Source organism: Hydra viridissima, unplaced genomic scaffold (genome assembly GCF_058129835.1).
Source record: "Hydra viridissima isolate aposymbiotic clone 2 unplaced genomic scaffold, HvirCarnegie_v1 scaffold_29, whole genome shotgun sequence".
NCBI classification, from domain to species: domain Eukaryota; kingdom Metazoa; phylum Cnidaria; class Hydrozoa; order Anthoathecata; family Hydridae; genus Hydra; species Hydra viridissima.
In genome coordinates, this window is record NW_028324324.1 from 49,729 (window position 1) to 70,561 (window position 20,833).

Genomic DNA, 20,833 nt, shown 5'->3' on the forward strand with positions numbered 1-20,833 from the left:
AACTTTCAAGCTTGTTTTTTTAGACTTTGTGAGGAATTACTACTTGGGAAAGGATCGAGGCTAATGACAAGCAAGTCCTCCTAAACTCTGCTGTTTCTTGGCGACCCTGGTGATGAATTAAAGTACTGTCATTACAACAGTTGAAAAGAACATTTAAATACAGAGGTTCTCAAAATGCTTTTTGACAGAGAAATCTGTCGGACGCTCATATACAGAGTTGATTTTCAGTTGTTCAACTTGGCCTTTGATCACATCTGCTGCCCAGCGTTAAATTTAAAAGCCTTTAAACGTTTTTTATGTTTTGGTTAATTGGGTTATTTTTGAAAGAAGCTTGTTATTTTTGAAAGAAGCTGGGTTATTTTTGAAAAAAAGCCCAAATGTTTTAGAGTGAAATTGATGCAGTACAAGAAAGCCATGTTTTCATCGTTGAAACTTAAAGTTACCCATCGACTTGATCATTCAAATGTCCACAAGTTTTTTCGTTGAGAGGGAGGGAGCCGGGACAAAGTCGTTGCAAAAAGTATCGCTTCTCGGCCTAATGGCTAAGATCAAGTGTAGTATCATCATCCTTACGCCGAAAAGTCGGGCACCACTAGGTGGTGTAAAAAATCCGATGAGGTGCTGGGCCAAAAAGTCGGACACCATCATTTAATGGTGTATTGATCCGAATGAGGCTCAGTGTCGAAAAGTCGGGCACCACTTGGTGGTGTAAAAAATCCGATGAGGCGGTCATGGGTGGTGTGCGAAGCTTTGGTCATGAGCTGCTAAAGTCGGGCAGAGGATCCGGGAATATTCGTTAACTCGAGTACTCGGGGGCCTCAAGGTAGATCCGTCAAGGGTTGGCTTTAACATCAGTCGACAAGACGTAAAATGGGGTGACGTAGGCAAGCGCCGAACATCCTCCCGTCCACAGCTGCCGATGGCTGATGAGACGTTAAAGGAAATAAAAAAAAAAAAAAAAAAAAGATCAAGTGTAGTATCTGTTCTTATCAGTTTAATATCTGGTACGCCGGCATAGTCCGGCTCATATATTAATCTGATTTTTGGCATTTGGTCAAGGGATCGTAGGTTTACCTCGCCCTGACCGCGGGTTGCCTCGGCGTTGCACTACTGCTGAGCGCGGCCCATACTATAGAGAAGGAAAAAAAAAAAGCAAACAAACGGGACGATGCGGTGTGCAATCGAAAACCCACAATTGAGAAGATTGGGGCACGTCCGAGGCTGCCCACACAACGGGAAAAGCATACTTACCTGACGGGGAAGTAAACCTGATCAACATGGGGCTTCTTCCAGGGTGAGGCTCTTGCATTGCACTTCGCCTGGGCTGACCCCTGCGATTACCGCTAACGTCGGTAACTCGACCGTACAATTTCTGGTAGTGGGGGCCTGCGTTCGCGCTCGCCCCCTCCTCTAACGACTTAAAAAAAAAACCTCTCCTCTCACCCCTAAGAGTCTACTGCATATTTTGAGAGGCGCATACAAAGTCTGCTATAAGTGCAAATAAATTTTATTTATTTCAAAAGTTGTTGTTTTTTTTTTTTTTGTTTTTTTTTTTTTTTGTACAAAATCAATAAAAATCTAAGAATCGCAAAGAGGCAACCAAATAAGCATAGGAGCGACGAGAATCGTTTCAACGTGACAACCAGCAAGCGTGATCGACCGGTTACAATCCCGGAAATCACTCGACGGCGGAACAAAATGTGACAGTCACAACAGTGAAAACGAGTCGCTGTAATAAAAAACAATGACGATAATAATAGTTAAAATAACAAACAGTAGCAATAAGAAAATCGATATCAATAGTGACAACGAAAATAATGACAACGATGAAGATAACAATAACGACAATAACAAAAATTAACGATAGCATCGATAAACTAACGATAATAGTAATACTGACAATAGCAACGACCACAAAAAAATAAGCATTAGCAATAACGATCTAACAGTAACAATAGTAACAACAACAGCAGCAGCAACAGTAACAACAATTGTCAACCATTTATGCATATCGCATATTGGATTCTGGTGCGGTGAAATGCATTCTTTTACTACCGTTCATTATTTTCATGAAAACAGCTCTGATTCCTACGTGTTGATCTTAGAAAGAAACGACAACGACCGAAACATTTTGGCAAGTTGACACGTCAATACGCAACGTTGCCAGAGATACGTAACGACGATTGACGAATCTTACAAATTTTTGCTCTTCAAAGCTAGTTTTGCAGTCTTTTCGTCATTTCGACAAAACTAGGGAACATTGACATCGTGCAACTTTAGACTTGCGAGGGTTTCTTTCATGGCCGCCGAGAGGACGGGGAAGATTCCCGGGTATCCCCGTGTATCTACAAACGATATTTTAAAAATCATTTTTTTAAAAGATTTAAATAGTTTTGACTTTTAAAAGATTTCATTAACTTTCGTTTTTAATTTTTAATGACTAGAGCACACTTCTATTGGTCCTGGGTATGTAATTGATCACAACGAGGGCCCCTTAAGAAAACTTCCCCTGGGCCCTCGTTGACTATGGTGGCTATAGTCCCTTTAACCGTTGCCCTTGTTGTTCAGCATCAAAACTAGCTTTCTGGCTTTTGTGCGAGGAAAAAGAGCGCCATTTTCTTTCCCTCAGAGATGCGGAGACGGAAGAAGCGCCCTCACACACCTTTCGACCAGTCGCTCCCCTTTCAATCGACACCACCCAGGCAGGGCCGTGTTTATGCATATTCTTTTGCAGGGGATGAGTTCTGTGTATCTTAGAGTCAACTGAAAAAGCAGATTTTGTAAAGAAAAGGGAGTCCCCTTTGGCGACTTTTTTTTTTTTTTTTCGTAAACGGTTGCAAAAGCCTACGGCACCAGGAGTTCCCAGGCGGTCACCCATCCAAGTACTACCCTGGCCCGACGATGCTTAACTTCCGTGATCGGACGAGAACGGGTGTATTCACCGTGGTATGGTCGTAGGCAATAGTGTACGGCTTTAATTTAAAATTTAAAGTTTCTAACGCCTTAACAATAATTTTTAACGGATGTGTGGCTATGAAAATAGCCTTTTGTGTTGTTTATACCGCCGTTTACTGGGCTGCTGGCTTTGGAACCTTCTCGTTCTTTTTGGGAAGCAACACAGCTTGAATGTTTGGCAACACACCGCCGCTCGCAATTGTAACACCTGACAACAACTTGTTTAACTCTTCGTCGTTGCGAACAGCTAGCTGTAAGTGACGAGGAATGATCCTGGCTTTTTTGTTATCGCGTGCAGCATTACCAGCTAACTCTAAGATTTCGGCGGAGAGGTATTCCAAAACTGCAGCTAAGTAGACCGGTGCGCCTGAACCGATGCGATTGGCGTAATGCCCTTTGCGCAAAAATCGGTGAACGCGACCAACAGGAAACTGAAGACCCGCTCTAAAAGATCGAGTTTTTGCCTTGGCCTTAGCTTTTCCTCCTTTTCCACGTCCTGACATTTTATTTTCTAACACAAGCAGAGACAGACAGACGGACCAGAGATCTCGTGCGCCTTTTTTTTATTTTAAACAGCAAAAAGTTTGCTATTCTTATCAAAATAGAGTGGTCTCAAAGTCAACCTTTTTTTAACCAATAGTAAAAAAGAAATAAACGATGCTCAAACAACTTAATCTTTTAAGAACCAATAGAAGTGCATATGACGCAAGAGTTTTCAAGTTGGAGGCTACAACTTTATCTTAAATTAAATCCAGTTGCAATGCAATGAAAACAAACGAAAAGAATTTTTACTGTTAGGCCCGTCGAAATGTCAGACGCACAAAAAACCGGAGGAAAACAAGCGCCAAAGGTGGCGAAAAAAGGCGAGAAGCGCGCCGGTAAGAAAGGTGGTAAAATCGCTGGAACTGGTGACAAGAAGCGCAAGAGAAAGAGACGAGAGTCTTATGCCATTTACATTTACAACGTCCTGAAGCAAGTTCACCCTGATGTCGGTGTTTCTTCTAAAGCAATGAGCATCATGAATTCTTTCGTGAACGACATTTTCGAAAGAATTGCTTCTGAAGCTTCGCGGCTCGCCCTTCAAAATAAGAAATCTACGATCTCTTCGCGTGAAATTCAAACCGCCGTGCGCCTTTTACTTCCCGGTGAACTTGCTAAACACGCAGTGAGCGAAGGCACCAAGGCTGTTACCAAGTACACCAGCAGTAAGTAGATCAAAATCCGCTCAAACGGCTATTTTTATAGCCACGCATCTTTTAAAAACATTAGACGCATTAACGAAATAGGTTCAAATGAAAATATCTGTTGCAATCGCTATATTTAATTGTGCAAACAATGCCAAGTGCAGAATAGCTAAACTAGCTGCTAAAATAAAACACTTAAACTGCTGCATCCGTCCTAGGCTATGAACAACTTAAAACCTTTTTTTTTCTTCTTCAAAATTGCTCTCAAACTCCCCTTTTCTAGAATATACATCGACCTAAAAAGCACGGAGCAGTTACCGGTGAGGTTACTGTGACTTTCAAACTCAATTAGTGTAATTGTTACTACCTGACAAAGTCCTAAATGCCGCGCAACGTTTTAAAGAAATGTGTACCTATGAAAATAGCCGTTTGATGAAGGATTGAGCAGTACAGGTTATTTCTTGTCCACTTTTGCGGTGGCACTCTTTGCAGCGACTTTCTTCTTAGGTGCTGTTTCAGCTTTCTTTACCGCGGGTTTTTTAGCAACCGGTAGCTTGGCGCTCCTTTTTAACTGGAGCGCATGAAATAGCACCAGCGCGACTAATCTTAGTGAGAGCAGTTCTACTTTTGAAAGTGTATGAGCAACGCTGGCTTCTAAAAATCCATTAGTCGATTGTCGCTATACCTATGCTGCCACGCAAACTCAATAGTGGTGGGGATCACAAACACGCAAGATAGTACGACTGCAAGAATATTTAATGCGTTGGCAAAGTGTTCAAAGTATTCAAATGTTGTCAGCAAAATTGTTACATCAACGGGTAAAGAAAACTGACGTTCTGTAAAGCTATCAAAATGTATCAAGGTGTAGAAAAAGTCTAATTAAAACAGTTAATAGTACCGCTGTCATTTTGTAGATGATTTTTTATGGATTATGTTAGTTATGGAAAAATAATTGGTGCATGAAAGGGTCAATGGGATAGTTACGAAACTACAAATGTTGTTAATGTTTGTAAGAAAATAAGACCGAGGAAGTAGACACAGTGTAATATCGTCAGTACAAATCATAATCTGATCACAATCGGAAAAAAAAAGAAGAAGAAGAATACAGTTTTGTTTGTAAATTTTTTTTTAATGACTCATAAAAAGGCTTGGGTACTAGTGATAACCCACAAGCTCTAAAATATCTAAAAAGATGCACTGTCTTCCGACCAGAGTTTCGGCACGGAAAAAACACATACTACAATTTAGTCACTGTGTATTAAGGTATGCATCAAATACTTGCCAATCGCATTTCGTTCATTTCGGGGTTTCGGGAAGGGGAATGATAAAAAAAAAAAAGAAAGAATTCGCAACTGAGCGTCCGCGGTGCACCCATCTTACTAGGCTGCGCGAGTAAGCAGAAACCGTTACTATGCTCTTAGCTAAACCAATGATATTTATACTAACTAGATGTAAAACTTCAAATAAATTTCGTAAGAAATTGTGAAGCAAGTTTTTTAAGTTTTTAAAGCCGGTAGCCTCTTTATTTAAACTGACAATAATTCGTTTGTTTTAATCGATGTTTTTATGATTCTGGCTGGCAAAAAAAAACTTGCTTGGCAAAAAAATATGCTTCACTGCGAAAGCGCGAGTTAAATATCTAGTTAATATACACTTAACCGCAAAATTAACGCACCACATACATTTCGATTTATTTTAATTGTGGTCATATATTTTGACAAACGTGTTAAGAATAGAACACATGAACACAGTTATTTCGATGATAATAATAAAAGCGACTTTGAGGATGGTGAGAAAAGAAAAGAAAAGAAAGAAAAACAAACTAAAACTAGAAATATGGTAAGTAATAAAATTAAGGTAAGTAACAAAATAAACTAAGATGATTATTGTTGTTATGCACACTAATACAGCTTAAAATGTAACATTTTTGACTTATCAATATCTAGTGTTGCCACATCTTGATGTTGTTGCAGCCAGACAGCACCGTGGATTTCTTTTAATTAGAGGTGTAATCGTTTCTTGAAGGATATCTTCACATACGCGGATAAGACTTTGTCGCAACTCGTCTAGGTGGTGGATGTTGACTTCTAACACAGCGTGCCATTATGCCCCAAAGATGCTCTATTGGGTTCATATCTGGACTGCAAGCCGGCCACTCCAAAACTTGAATAGTAGCATTTTGTAAGTATTCAGTAACAACATGCGCCGTATGTGGTCTAGCATTATCTTACATAAGAAGGAATCCATCTCCCATGAACGATGCAAGAGGTACCAAAAAAGGTTTTAAAATGTCAGCTTATGTATCGTTGAGAAGTCAGAACAGACGTGTTGCTCAAATGACAGTTATCATTGAGCAACACATCTGTTCATACTAACTTTATACATACTTTTCTTTTAAAAGTGAGGTTTAGTTACAGCAAAACGTGCTGCTTATGAAAAGCTGCTACAATTTGGAAACTAAAACGGAATAAAGCCTACAAATGACGTCACAATAAACATTATTATCGACTTTGTATTTGATAAATCCGGGAAATACGTAATATTTTTCAAAATAAGTCGGAATTTATAAGTGGTGCGTTAATTTTGCGGTAAAGTGCATATCATTGAGTTTAACAACGGTGCAGTGGTTACGCGCAGTCCTACTGAAATTTTTGGTGTTGGCGTAGCGTCAAGAGCAGAAAAGGTGCTTTTAGCTTGTTTCGAAAAAAAAAAAGAAAATAAAAAAAAGGGAAACTAAACAAATTAAATCCTGTTTTATCTTCTCATACAGTAGCTGATGCCAAAACCAAGACAAGTGACAAGTTTAGAGGAGTTCACACAGTTTTTTTAACGATTTTTCAAGAATGCTTTAAGGTAATAAAAAGTACTGTGCTATTTTATTTTCAATCTTTTCACCTTATTTTGGTGTTTGTGTTTTAAAATTTGAAGCAGTTTAACCCCTATTGTTGTGCCCACTTTACTTTTTCAAGTCTTCAAATACTTAAGAATAGTTTCTGATGAAAAAATCCTTTCAAAAATAAATTTTCATTTTTAGAAGCATCAACTTTATGAAGGAGTAGTCACAAAAGACTTTCATGAGTGCAGTTACAGAGTTTGTTCTGAGTTCCTGGATTATCCAGAATGCAAGTTGCAATACTCTTTAGAGCATCCCACTCAATGAATAAGAAGTGGGAAATTCTTCTTGATTTTATTGGTGAGTGAAACAGAAATAGGATCTTTCTAAGACTTTTACCTATTTCTTTAGTTTGTTCATAGCTTTGTTTCATTTACAGTTATACTGACACAACCCCAATAAAGTAATGCTTAATTAGGTATGCTTTTCACTGGACAATCTATAGCTTCTTTGGAATGATCCCTTTAATTCGATTAAAGATATGCGATAAAATTTTAAAAAAATTACATACTCATTACATTTTGAACTGAACCTTTTGTTTGGCTTTCTCACATTATGTTTTATAGAGTTACTGCTAAAGTTAACTCAGCCTCAGGTAGCAAGTCTGATTATTGAAAATAAGTTATTGAAAGAGAATTTTGAGTGTTGTCCTGGGGCAAGGTTAAGGGTTAAGTTAGGTTAGCAGAGCATATAATATTGAAGCAGTTAAAGTTTCAAGAAAAAGGTAAGTCATGTTTCTTCGATAGTTTACCAGAACCATTTTTTAAAAGTGATAGTTTGAAAAAGTTGACCTTTAGCCAACAAGTAAACATCCTTTTAACTGACTTGGGAATTATATTTTTAAGTTTATTCTCCATCAATCCTGAGCTTCTAATTTGTACGCAAATACATTTGCAGGCTTAATTTAGGTTAGGTAATATGTTAAAAAATGTAATATTTAAAAAAAATACTTTGCTTATTGTTCCAGGTCTCATTAACTTTTACCACGCTCTGCGAGTTTGTGATTGGAAAAATGCAGATACAGTGTGCAAGGTATGTATGCTTTACCTTTGCTAACCTAATGCTGTGTCGGTTTAGTGTCATAAATTTTTTCATTTTCCATTTGTCATTTGATATTTTGTCAGTGGATGTTTTAGGTCACTTTTTAAAATTGTTTTACCTTTTTGTCAGTAAACATTTAAAGTGTTCATTTCTTGCAATAACTAAAGTATCTGAAAAATATTTTCTTGCTACTCAGTTTAAATTCTTAACTTAATTTGCACCATCCCAATTTTTAAACTTTCAAGCTTGTTTTTTTAGACTTTGTGAGGAATTACTACTTGGGAAAGGATCGAGGCTAATGACAAGCAAGTCCTCCTAAACTCTGCTGTTTCTTGGCGACCCTGGTGATGAATTAAAGTACTGTCATTACAACAGTTGAAAAGAACATTTAAATACAGAGGTTCTCAAAATGCTTTTTGACAGAGAAATCTGTCGGACGCTCATATACAGAGTTGATTTTCAGTTGTTCAACTTGGCCTTTGATCACATCTGCTGCCCAGCGTTAAATTTAAAAGCCTTTAAACGTTTTTTATGTTTTGGTTAATTGGGTTATTTTTGAAAGAAGCTTGTTATTTTTGAAAGAAGCTGGGTTATTTTTGAAAAAAAGCCCAAATGTTTTAGAGTGAAATTGATGCAGTACAAGAAAGCCATGTTTTCATCGTTGAAACTTAAAGTTACCCATCGACTTGATCATTCAAATGTCCACAAGTTTTTTCGTTGAGAGGGAGGGAGCCGGGACAAAGTCGTTGCAAAAAGTATCGCTTCTCGGCCTAATGGCTAAGATCAAGTGTAGTATCTGTTCTTATCAGTTTAATATCTGGTACGCCGGCATAGTCCGGCTCATATATTAATCTGATTTTTGGCATTTGGTCAAGGGATCGTAGGTTTACCTCGCCCTGACCGCGGGTTGCCTCGGCGTTGCACTACTGCTGAGCGCGGCCCATACTATAGAGAAGGAAAAAAAAAAAGCAAACAAACGGGACGATGCGGTGTGCAATCGAAAACCCACAATTGAGAAGATTGGGGCACGTCCGAGGCTGCCCACACAACGGGAAAAGCATACTTACCTGACGGGGAAGTAAACCTGATCAACAAGTTTTCTTTAGCGTTTAGTGAGTGCGTGCTGAATCGAGCTTATCGATTGTATCTTCAATATGGAGCAACCTTCTCAACCTACCGCGATGAACTATGCGAAAGCAGTCAGAGCGAACGAACCTTTTTCAAAATCGAACTCGACCAGTTCAAGAACAAATCTCGGTATCTTCAATAAACGAAGCGAATTTAGCAGCGAAGGAGTTGTCCTGGTATGCGAATACGGTTCTCTCAACTGCAGCGTCAACGAGTTTCTAGCTGCTCTCAAACCTTTAAATCTTCTCTCATCGGTGTGGGGCGTAACAAGACACTTTCAACACAAGCAGTTCGAGTTCGCTCTACACAGCAACTCAGATGTTTCTAAATTTCTAGAGTCTGAAATTACTATCAAAGGCTCCAAGCTATTCTTTCGTCAAAAATACGTTCCCAAAATCCACGTTTTAGTCCAAAACATTCCCATCGGACTTCTTCGAAGCGGCAGTTCCAACGCCATAACTACCCTTGGTAGACACTTGGCCAGAGAGAGAGGTATTCTGGAGACATGGTATTGTCAAAAAACCACAGTTGAAGGTGAAACAATATTTACCGGAAATGTCGTTTTTGTAATCTCAAATTGGTCGGACCCAAGTGAAAACCCTCTCCCTCGATACGAGAACATAGATGGACTAACACTAAGGTACAAACACAGGGGACAACCCGAACCGATACAGCCCCAAATCGAAACTGTGCTACCAGAAGTAAAAGAACAGGTTACGGAAGAACCTTGTATTTTAGAAGACTTAGCCATCGAGACCTCGGCTGTAAGTTCACCAAAACCTTTCGACATTGACGAAGTACTGGAAGACTCGATAACTCGCCCGAAAGAAAAAGATTTCGTTACAGTCCAAACAAGAAAAAGACACGGGGGACGAAGAGAAAAACCCAACCCCAAAAAAACTATAAATAAAATAAACAGTACAAATACGAAAGAGAATGTAGAACAAAGTTTTTCTCAGGAGGAAGAAGCGAACTTAAGTTTTGACGAGGAAGACTCGGTACCGATGCCATGCAAGGAATCAATATCGTGAGTTATTTTTCTGTTTTTGTTTTACCTATTTTTTTAGATCTCCCGTTTCAATCACTTAGAAAAATGCAAAGCGAGATGAAAGAAACTTATCAAAATACCTTTCTAACTCTTCTCTGTTCTATTTTTTTCTCTATTTCAAAAAATTTTTTTAATCTGGAAACGTTCCACCGCATGCTTTTTCGAACGCTTTTTAAAAGTTTTCACAATAGCGCTAGAAAAGTATCTGCAATTGCGCAATGTCGTAGATCATTAAAATTAAGAACACTTAAGCGCCTATTTTTCTTGGCGCCAGCGTTTCGTTATCCTTTAAAAAGAAACATCTGTTCTTTTGAAGGTGCGCAAAAAAATTTCTTTAGAAGAAAGCCATTAAAATCAAAACCACAAAAACAGTTAAAGAATTTCTTCTATAAATTTAAAGTTCTATTATACCTAAATAAAAATATCTTCCCTTCCAAAAATTCATCTCTCCGATCTTTCCAGTTTTTTCTTTTGAAATGGCCGTCTCAATAATGTCATCAAACTGTGGCGGGTTGCGAAATATGAACAAGCTAACCAATTTCATCCATTACGCAAAGTCTTTTAAAACAGATTTCATATTTCTACAAGAAACCCATTTGACGCACCAAAACATTAAAAACTTAACACAAAACTGGAAAGGGAGCGTTTTTTACGCACCGGGGGGTATATTCACAGGGGGGGTGGCTATATTAGGCAAACATAAAAATCTTTCTCCTAATAGAGTGGTCGAAGACCCAAACGGGAATTTTCTTATAATGGAAATAAAAATAAAAGAAAAAGATTTCCTTTTTGTCAACGTCTACGCGCCGTCGGGGGGAACAAGTAACTCCCAAAGCATGCGAAAAATATTTTTTAAAGACTTGCTGCTTGAAATTAAAAAATTCAACATCGACTCAAAAAGCATATGCATGGGGGGGGATTTCAATCTAACATTGGATGAGATCGACAGATTCCCTGACGTACACCGAAAACCTTGTACATCTAAACACTCCTTTCAAAAACTCTTAAACGCGCTTAGTCTAGAGGATGCATGGAGAGTTCTAAACCCGACAACCCGAATTTTTTCTTTTAGATCTTCGAACGGGAATTTGTCGAGATTAGATCGTTTTTACTCCATGTCATCCGACAGACAAAAAATTTCTCTTTCATACCGGCCTATCTTTTTTACGGACCACTACAACGCGGCCTTCATTAAATACAACATAACAAACTTTGAGAAAGGACCAGGTCTATGGGTAATAAATAACGCGCAAATTAAAAATAAAGAATATGCTAATCTTATTGAAAACTTCTGGAGAAAATTCAAAAGTAGGAAAGGCGAGTTCTCATCCCTTTCCGAATGGTGGGAAAATGGAAAAGAAGAAATAAGCGCGCTTTCTAGAAAATTTGGCAAAACAGCAAAAAGAAAAGAAAAACAACAAGAACACAAATATCTAAAAATGATCAGAAACGCCACGCGAAAAGTTCTTGAAAAACCACACCTAAGTCAGCTTATAACCAACCTAAAAGAAAAACTTGAACTAATCTATGAGAACAGAGCGAGAGGGGCGGCGATAAGGAGCAGAGTGAAATGGAGAGTCGAAGGGGAGAGAGCAACGCGTTTCTTTTTCAGCCTAGAAAAAAGCCAACTAGCTCAGAAAGAGATGCGGGAAATAACAAACAAAAATGGGACCTTGTTAACGAACCAAGACGAAATCATGAACGAGGTACGAAACTTCTACAAAGATCTCTATACAGCAAAAGATCTCGATAAGACTAAACAAAAATCTCTAATCAGCAAAACAGACAATCCAACGCTTAGCGAACATCAAAGAAGAGATTGCGACAAGGACCTGAACTCGGAAGAATTGAAGAGAGCACTGTTCGCCATGGCGAATAACAAATCTCCGGGTTCAGACGGACTGTCGGTTGAGTTTTACAAGGCTTTCTGGTTCATCCTTAAGGACGACCTAAGGGAAGTTCTAACTGAGTGGACCACAAAGCAAGAATTAGGTAAATCGCAGGCAAACGCCATAATTACTTGTTTGCACAAGAAAGGAGAGAGACATGACATAAAGAACTGGAGACCGGTATCTTTGCTGAACGTGGATTATAAACTACTCACCAAAACTATGGCAAACAGAGTAACAAAAATCCTGCCATCAATAATCCACGAACAGCAAACAGCATGTGTGCCGGGGCGATGCATGACCAACAACATTTCCTTTACGAGAGACGCCATCACTTACGCAAACCTCTCAAATCTAGAGGCATGCATCGTCTCCATAGACCAAGAAAAAGCCTTCGACTCAGTTGACAGAAACTTTTTATTTCGTTGTATAAAACGCCTCGGATTCGGAAAGAATTTCGTCCGCTTTCTGAAGACAATATACCAAAACATAACGGCTCAAATAAAAATAAACGGTTTCTTATCTGATCCCATCTTTCTGAAAAGAGGTGTACGTCAGGGATGTCCCATATCCATGATCTTGTATGTCCTTCAGGCAGAAATCGTTGCCTCTTTCATCAGGTTGAACAAAAATATCCAAGGTATTAAAGTAAACTTAAACGAAACTAAACTTCTGCAATATGCAGACGATACTCTTTTCTTCCTAGTAGGAAAACGCTCCATCCACGAGCTGGGGAAATCGCTCGTTTTAATTCAGGAGTGCCTCGGAACAAAAATAAACGAGGAGAAATCTAAAGGTCTCTGGCTGGGAGCAAACATCGGGAAGAAAGTACAAGAGAGACCTTTAGGTTTCCAATGGAACTCAAAGAAAATCAAAGTACTCGGAGTGACTCTAAACCAAGATGGCACAGACAGGTACGAGGACAATTGGAAACCTGCTTTTGATAAAATAAGAAACAGCATTAAAATATGGGAAAATTTAAATCTCACCATAAAAGGCAAAGCTATCATCATTAATTACATTCTGCTCAGTAAACTTTGGTACATTGCAACCACCGTCGCACCACCAAGAGATGTGGTGTTAGCCAACCTAGAAAGAGAAATCAACAACTTCCTCTGGAAAGAGAGAAAAACTAGGTCGACTAACACACACGCACAAAGAAAGGTGAGAGACGGTGGACTGGGAATAATTTCAATAAAGTTGCAAATCAAAGCCATGCAATCAAGATGGATTAAAAAGCTACATCAAGAAAGTTCGAAAGGTCCATGGAGCGACTTGATGATCTTATTCCTAAACAAATACCGAAAAACAAACCAAGGAAAACTAGTCTTTCAAACGTTCATATCCGAAAAAGGTCTGAGACAAATGCCCGCATTCTACAAAAACCTGCTGAGAACATGGACAGACATAACCAATAACGAGCTGAAAAACGACCTCACCGTTGCTGACATCTTGGCGCAACCCATCTTTTTTAACAAACACATCGCAAAACAAGGCCAAATGCTGCGTTTTTCCGACTATAAGAGTTTTTCAGACATTGTTATACTAAACGACATATGCAAGTCAGTGCAGCCAGGTTTTCTCACCTACAAATCCATAGGCGTAGACGAAAGCGAACTTGAAAAAGTCATCGAAAGCATCCCTAAGACTTGGAGAAAAAAGATAGAAACAAGTTTCACCACCGAAGACATCTCGAAATACGATTATAAAATCACAAACATCGATAAAATCTGGACGCCTATAAAAGATCTTAAAAACAAAGACTTCTATAATTTACTGAAAATAGAACAAGAAAAAACAGACGAACAAAAACATCTAAGATGGAAAAGAAAGTACGCATTAGAGTTTCAAGGAACCAAAAAAGAGGAGTGGGAGAGTCTTTTTAAAAGCATCAGAAAGAGAAACACAGACAACAAAGCAGGCGAAATAAGATGGAAACTCATCAACTTTTGCCTGCCAAGTTTAGACAGACTCTTCCGCAACAAATGCGCAACAACAAACCTATGTCCCCAATGCGGGAAGAAAAAAGAAACCGCGGAACACATGATGTTCTTCTGCGAAATGGTACAACCACTAGTAAAAATCCTGATTTTCCTCCTGAAAAAGATTTACCCGGGGAATACTTTTGCAAGAAACAACATTTATTTTTTCATATTCGGTATAAAAGAAAAAGGTTACGAGCTAGGCCAAATTCTGCTCGAAGTCCTGTACAAAGAGATCTATTTTAACAGAATGAACGACGCGCTCGAAAATAAACAAAAACCACCTGAAGCAAGAATAGAACGCTTCAAAAATCTCATAATAAACAAATTAAATACAGAATACGCCATAGCGCTAAAATATAATTTATCATACAAAGAACATTTTAAAAATCTTATAAACGGGAATAACCGACTGACTTTTGATATAGAAGTCGGTTCGGTGAACACCCATCATTCAATCCTCTAGTTCCTTAAATAAGTAACTCTTTCTCTCTCTTCCTCTCTCTCTCTCTCTCTCTCTCTTTTTCCCTCCCTCTTTCTCTGTTTCCTTTTTTTCTATCTTTAAAGGATTCTCTCCCTCTTTCCCTATTTCTCTCTGTCCTTCTTTTCTTCCTTAACTCTTCTTTCTTCTCTCTCGCTTTGCATTCGATAAATAATTTTTTTTTTTTTTTTTTTTTTTTTTTTTTTTTTTTTTTTTTTTTTTTTTTTTTTTTTTTCTCAGTTTCTTTCTAATTCTCTCCATCATTCCTAAGTAGCTCTCGTAGTATCTCTCTTTACTTCTCCTTCGATCTATCTTTCTTTCCTTCCCTCTATCTAATCTTTTTTCCTTTCCCAATGATATTTTATGAGCCTACGCTGAGACGGGAGATCAAAGAAAATAATGTAAAATAAAAAAGCTCAATAAAAGCAAAAACTAACTAAAACAAAATTATAGAAAAAGTCTAAATGAAAACCGTATAACTAATCACTTTACTACTTTAAATACAACTTCTAGAGAAAAGCCGGTCTTTTTAAAAAAAAAAAAAAAAAAAAAAAAAAAAAAAAAAAAAAAAAAAAAAAAAAAAAAATTTTTAACTTTCTCCGTAAGCAAAAACATCCGGAAAACATCGGTATAAGGTTTTTACCTTACCTTACTGTAACAATATTTAATGCTTTATATACAAAACTATAGTTATGATTGTATTAAAATTTACACGACCTTATACACAAATTGTATGTAGCATAATTTGTTATAAATGTCCGTATGGTAAGTGACCAGAGGACAATAAAATACAATACAAAAAAAAAAAAACCTGATCAACATGGGGCTTCTTCCAGGGTGAGGCTCTTGCATTGCACTTCGCCTGGGCTGACCCCTGCGATTACCGCTAACGTCGGTAACTCGACCGTACAATTTCTGGTAGTGGGGGCCTGCGTTCGCGCTCGCCCCCTCCTCTAACGACTTAAAAAAAAAACCTCTCCTCTCACCCCTAAGAGTCTACTGCATATTTTGAGAGGCGCATACAAAGTCTGCTATAAGTGCAAATAAATTTTATTTATTTCAAAAGTTGTTGTTTTTTTTTTTTTTGTTTTTTTTTTTTTTTGTACAAAATCAATAAAAATCTAAGAATCGCAAAGAGGCAACCAAATAAGCATAGGAGCGACGAGAATCGTTTCAACGTGACAACCAGCAAGCGTGATCGACCGGTTACAATCCCGGAAATCACTCGACGGCGGAACAAAATGTGACAGTCACAACAGTGAAAACGAGTCGCTGTAATAAAAAACAATGACGATAATAATAGTTAAAATAACAAACAGTAGCAATAAGAAAATCGATATCAATAGTGACAACGAAAATAATGACAACGATGAAGATAACAATAACGACAATAACAAAAATTAACGATAGCATCGATAAACTAACGATAATAGTAATACTGACAATAGCAACGACCACAAAAAAATAAGCATTAGCAATAACGATCTAACAGTAACAATAGTAACAACAACAGCAGCAGCAACAGTAACAACAATTGTCAACCATTTATGCATATCGCATATTGGATTCTGGTGCGGTGAAATGCATTCTTTTACTACCGTTCATTATTTTCATGAAAACAGCTCTGATTCCTACGTGTTGATCTTAGAAAGAAACGACAACGACCGAAACATTTTGGCAAGTTGACACGTCAATACGCAACGTTGCCAGAGATACGTAACGACGATTGACGAATCTTACAAATTTTTGCTCTTCAAAGCTAGTTTTGCAGTCTTTTCGTCATTTCGACAAAACTAGGGAACATTGACATCGTGCAACTTTAGACTTGCGAGGGTTTCTTTCATGGCCGCCGAGAGGACGGGGAAGATTCCCGGGTATCCCCGTGTATCTACAAACGATATTTTAAAAATCATTTTTTTAAAAGATTTAAATAGTTTTGACTTTTAAAAGATTTCATTAACTTTCGTTTTTAATTTTTAATGACTAGAGCACACTTCTATTGGTCCTGGGTATGTAATTGATCACAACGAGGGCCCCTTAAGAAAACTTCCCCTGGGCCCTCGTTGACTATGGTGGCTATAGTCCCTTTAACCGTTGCCCTTGTTGTTCAGCATCAAAACTAGCTTTCTGGCTTTTGTGCGAGGAAAAAGAGCGCCATTTTCTTTCCCTCAGAGATGCGGAGACGGAAGAAGCGCCCTCACACACCTTTCGACCAGTCGCTCCCCTTTCAATCGACACCACCCAGGCAGGGCCGTGTTTATGCATATTCTTTTGCAGGGGATGAGTTCTGTGTATCTTAGAGTCAACTGAAAAAGCAGATTTTGTAAAGAAAAGGGAGTCCCCTTTGGCGACTTTTTTTTTTTTTTTTCGTAAACGGTTGCAAAAGCCTACGGCACCAGGAGTTCCCAGGCGGTCACCCATCCAAGTACTACCCTGGCCCGACGATGCTTAACTTCCGTGATCGGACGAGAACGGGTGTATTCACCGTGGTATGGTCGTAGGCAATAGTGTACGGCTTTAATTTAAAATTTAAAGTTTCTAACGCCTTAACAATAATTTTTAACGGATGTGTGGCTATGAAAATAGCCTTTTGTGTTGTTTATACCGCCGTTTACTGGGCTGCTGGCTTTGGAACCTTCTCGTTCTTTTTGGGAAGCAACACAGCTTGAATGTTTGGCAACACACCGCCGCTCGCAATTGTAACACCTGACAACAACTTGTTTAACTCTTCGTCGTTGCGAACAGCTAGCTGTAAGTGACGAGGAATGATCCTGGCTTTTTTGTTATCGCGTGCAGCATTACCAGCTAACTCTAAGATTTCGGCGGAGAGGTATTCCAAAACTGCAGCTAAGTAGACCGGTGCGCCTGAACCGATGCGATTGGCGTAATGCCCTTTGCGCAAAAATCGGTGAACGCGACCAACAGGAAACTGAAGACCCGCTCTAAAAGATCGAGTTTTTGCCTTGGCCTTAGCTTTTCCTCCTTTTCCACGTCCTGACATTTTATTTTCTAACACAAGCAGAGACAGACAGACGGACCAGAGATCTCGTGCGCCTTTTTTTTATTTTAAACAGCAAAAAGTTTGCTATTCTTATCAAAATAGAGTGGTCTCAAAGTCAACCTTTTTTTAACCAATAGTAAAAAAGAAATAAACGATGCTCAAACAACTTAATCTTTTAAGAACCAATAGAAGTGCATATGACGCAAGAGTTTTCAAGTTGGAGGCTACAACTTTATCTTAAATTAAATCCAGTTGCAATGCAATGAAAACAAACGAAAAGAATTTTTACTGTTAGGCCCGTCGAAATGTCAGACGCACAAAAAACCGGAGGAAAACAAGCGCCAAAGGTGGCGAAAAAAGGCGAGAAGCGCGCCGGTAAGAAAGGTGGTAAAATCGCTGGAACTGGTGACAAGAAGCGCAAGAGAAAGAGACGAGAGTCTTATGCCATTTACATTTACAACGTCCTGAAGCAAGTTCACCCTGATGTCGGTGTTTCTTCTAAAGCAATGAGCATCATGAATTCTTTCGTGAACGACATTTTCGAAAGAATTGCTTCTGAAGCTTCGCGGCTCGCCCTTCAAAATAAGAAATCTACGATCTCTTCGCGTGAAATTCAAACCGCCGTGCGCCTTTTACTTCCCGGTGAACTTGCTAAACACGCAGTGAGCGAAGGCACCAAGGCTGTTACCAAGTACACCAGCAGTAAGTAGATCAAAATCCGCTCAAACGGCTATTTTTATAGCCACGCATCTTTTAAAAACATTAGACGCATTAACGAAATAGGTTCAAATGAAAATATCTGTTGCAATCGCTATATTTAATTGTGCAAACAATGCCAAGTGCAGAATAGCTAAACTAGCTGCTAAAATAAAACACTTAAACTGCTGCATCCGTCCTAGGCTATGAACAACTTAAAACCTTTTTTTTTCTTCTTCAAAATTGCTCTCAAACTCCCCTTTTCTAGAATATACATCGACCTAAAAAGCACGGAGCAGTTACCGGTGAGGTTACTGTGACTTTCAAACTCAATTAGTGTAATTGTTACTACCTGACAAAGTCCTAAATGCCGCGCAACGTTTTAAAGAAATGTGTACCTATGAAAATAGCCGTTTGATGAAGGATTGAGCAGTACAGGTTATTTCTTGTCCACTTTTGCGGTGGCACTCTTTGCAGCGACTTTCTTCTTAGGTGCTGTTTCAGCTTTCTTTACCGCGGGTTTTTTAGCAACCGGTAGCTTGGCGCTCCTTTTTAACTGGAGCGCATGAAATAGCACCAGCGCGACTAATCTTAGTGAGAGCAGTTCTACTTTTGAAAGTGTATGAGCAACGCTGGCTTCTAAAAATCCATTAGTCGATTGTCGCTATACCTATGCTGCCACGCAAACTCAATAGTGGTGGGGATCACAAACACGCAAGATAGTACGACTGCAAGAATATTTAATGCGTTGGCAAAGTGTTCAAAGTATTCAAATGTTGTCAGCAAAATTGTTACATCAACGGGTAAAGAAAACTGACGTTCTGTAAAGCTATCAAAATGTATCAAGGTGTAGAAAAAGTCTAATTAAAACAGTTAATAGTACCGCTGTCATTTTGTAGATGATTTTTTATGGATTATGTTAGTTATGGAAAAATAATTGGTGCATGAAAGGGTCAATGGGATAGTTACGAAACTACAAATGTTGTTAATGTTTGTAAGAAAATAAGACCGAGGAAGTAGACACAGTGTAATATCGTCAGTACAAATCATAATCTGATCACAATCGGAAAAAAAAAGAAGAAGAAGAATACAGTTTTGTTTGTAAATTTTTTTTTAATGACTCATAAAAAGGCTTGGGTACTAGTGATAACCCACAAGCTCTAAAATATCTAAAAAGATGCACTGTCTTCCGACCAGAGTTTCGGCACGGAAAAAACACATACTACAATTTAGTCACTGTGTATTAAGGTATGCATCAAATACTTGCCAATCGCATTTCGTTCATTTCGGGGTTTCGGGAAGGGGAATGATAAAAAAAAAAAAGAAAGAATTCGCAACTGAGCGTCCGCGGTGCACCCATCTTACTAGGCTGCGCGAGTAAGCAGAAACCGTTACTATGCTCTTAGCTAAACCAATGATATTTATACTAACTAGATGTAAAACTTCAAATAAATTTCGTAAGAAATTGTGAAGCAAGTTTTTTAAGTTTTTAAAGCCGGTAGCCTCTTTATTTAAACTGACAATAATTCGTTTGTTTTAATCGATGTTTTTATGATTCTGGCTGGCAAAAAAAAACTTGCTTGGCAAAAAAATATGCTTCACTGCGAAAGCGCGAGTTAAATATCTAGTTAATATACACTTAACCGCAAAATTAACGCACCACATACATTTCGATTTATTTTAATTGTGGTCATATATTTTGACAAACGTGTTAAGAATAGAACACATGAACACAGTTATTTCGATGATAATAATAAAAGCGACTTTGAGGATGGTGAGAAAAGAAAAGAAAAGAAAGAAAAACAAACTAAAACTAGAAATATGGTAAGTAATAAAATTAAGGTAAGTAACAAAATAAACTAAGATGATTATTGTTGTTATGCACACTAATACAGCTTAAAATGTAACATTTTTGACTTATCAATATCTAGTGTTGCCACATCTTGATGTTGTTGCAGCCAGACAGCACCGTGGATTTCTTTTAATTAGAGGTGTAATCGTTTCTTGAAGGATATCTTCACATACGCGGATAAGACTTTGTCGCAACTCGTCTAGGTGGTGGATGTTGACTTCTAACACAGCGTGCCATTATGCCCCAAAGATGCTCTATTGGGTTCATATCTGGACTGCAAGCCGGCCACTCCAAAACTTGAATAGTAGCATTTTGTAAGTATTCAGTAACAACATGCGCCGTATGTGGTCTAGCATTATCTTACATAAGAAGGAATCCATCTCCCATGAACGATGCAAGAGGTACCAAAAAAGGTTTTAAAATGTCAGCTTATGTATCGTTGAGAAGTCAGAACAGACGTGTTGCTCAAATGACAGTTATCATTGAGCAACACATCTGTTCATACTAACTTTATACATACTTTTCTTTTAAAAGTGAGGTTTAGTTACAGCAAAACGTGCTGCTTATGAAAAGCTGCTACAATTTGGAAACTAAAACGGAATAAAGCCTACAAATGACGTCACAATAAACATTATTATCGACTTTGTATTTGATAAATCCGGGAAATACGTAATATTTTTCAA

The 20,833-nt window shown here is 38.3% G+C and overlaps 3 protein-coding genes, 5 non-coding genes and 3 pseudogenes across 10 annotated transcripts; 7 read left to right on the forward strand and 4 right to left on the reverse strand.

Annotated features, from left to right (window-relative positions):
- The first annotated feature begins 900 nt into the window (after window positions 1-900).
- Window positions 901-1,133, forward strand: LOC149876150 (U2 spliceosomal RNA; annotated as a pseudogene).
- A 110-nt stretch (window positions 1,134-1,243) lies between these two features.
- Window positions 1,244-1,407, forward strand: LOC149876151 (U1 spliceosomal RNA). The gene has a single exon (XR_016448860.1). It is a non-coding gene; the product is annotated as a U1 spliceosomal RNA (small nuclear RNA).
- A 1,434-nt stretch (window positions 1,408-2,841) lies between these two features.
- Window positions 2,842-2,960, reverse strand: LOC149876152 (5S ribosomal RNA). The gene has a single exon (XR_016448892.1). It is a non-coding gene; the product is annotated as a 5S ribosomal RNA (ribosomal RNA).
- Window positions 2,961-3,068: 108 nt separating this feature from the next.
- On the reverse strand, window positions 3,069-4,162 carry LOC149876153 (histone H2A, orphon). The gene is made up of 2 exons (XM_090075663.1): window positions 4,033-4,162; window positions 3,069-3,466 (listed from the first exon to the last, which is right to left on the reverse strand). The coding sequence occupies exon 2, from the start codon at window positions 3,456-3,458 to the stop codon at window positions 3,069-3,071; it is 390 nt and encodes a 129-aa protein (XP_089931789.1). The 5' UTR covers window positions 3,459-3,466; window positions 4,033-4,162.
- On the forward strand, window positions 3,764-4,168 carry LOC149876154 (late histone H2B.L4 pseudogene; annotated as a pseudogene).
- A 2,561-nt stretch (window positions 4,169-6,729) lies between these two features.
- On the forward strand, window positions 6,730-11,689 carry LOC149876155 (uncharacterized). Of its 3 annotated transcripts, XM_090075670.1 has the most exons (4): window positions 6,775-6,992; window positions 7,174-7,332; window positions 8,000-8,064; window positions 8,332-11,689. In XM_090075670.1, the coding sequence occupies exon 4, from the start codon at window positions 9,228-9,230 to the stop codon at window positions 10,230-10,232; it is 1,005 nt and encodes a 334-aa protein (XP_089931796.1). In that variant the 5' UTR covers window positions 6,775-6,992; window positions 7,174-7,332; window positions 8,000-8,064; window positions 8,332-9,227; the 3' UTR covers window positions 10,233-11,689. The 3 variants fall into 3 exon arrangements, with proteins under 3 accessions (XP_089931795.1, XP_089931794.1, XP_089931796.1); XM_090075669.1 differs by having other exon boundaries at window positions 6,730-6,992; window positions 7,174-8,064; XM_090075668.1 differs by having other exon boundaries at window positions 6,735-6,992; window positions 7,174-11,689.
- Window positions 8,831-9,022, forward strand: LOC149876156 (U2 spliceosomal RNA). The gene has a single exon (XR_016448915.1). It is a non-coding gene; the product is annotated as a U2 spliceosomal RNA (small nuclear RNA).
- Window positions 11,690-15,385: 3,696 nt separating the features above from the next.
- LOC149876157 (U1 spliceosomal RNA) lies at window positions 15,386-15,551 on the forward strand. Its single transcript, XR_016448884.1, has one exon. It is a non-coding gene; the product is annotated as a U1 spliceosomal RNA (small nuclear RNA).
- Window positions 15,552-16,985: 1,434 nt separating this feature from the next.
- Window positions 16,986-17,104, reverse strand: LOC149876158 (5S ribosomal RNA). Its single transcript, XR_016448893.1, has one exon. It is a non-coding gene; the product is annotated as a 5S ribosomal RNA (ribosomal RNA).
- A 108-nt stretch (window positions 17,105-17,212) lies between these two features.
- On the reverse strand, window positions 17,213-18,306 carry LOC149876159 (histone H2A, orphon). The gene is made up of 2 exons (XM_090075664.1): window positions 18,177-18,306; window positions 17,213-17,610 (listed from the first exon to the last, which is right to left on the reverse strand). The coding sequence occupies exon 2, from the start codon at window positions 17,600-17,602 to the stop codon at window positions 17,213-17,215; it is 390 nt and encodes a 129-aa protein (XP_089931790.1). The 5' UTR covers window positions 17,603-17,610; window positions 18,177-18,306.
- LOC149876160 (late histone H2B.L4 pseudogene) lies at window positions 17,908-18,312 on the forward strand (annotated as a pseudogene).
- Window positions 18,313-20,833: the final 2,521 nt, after the last annotated feature.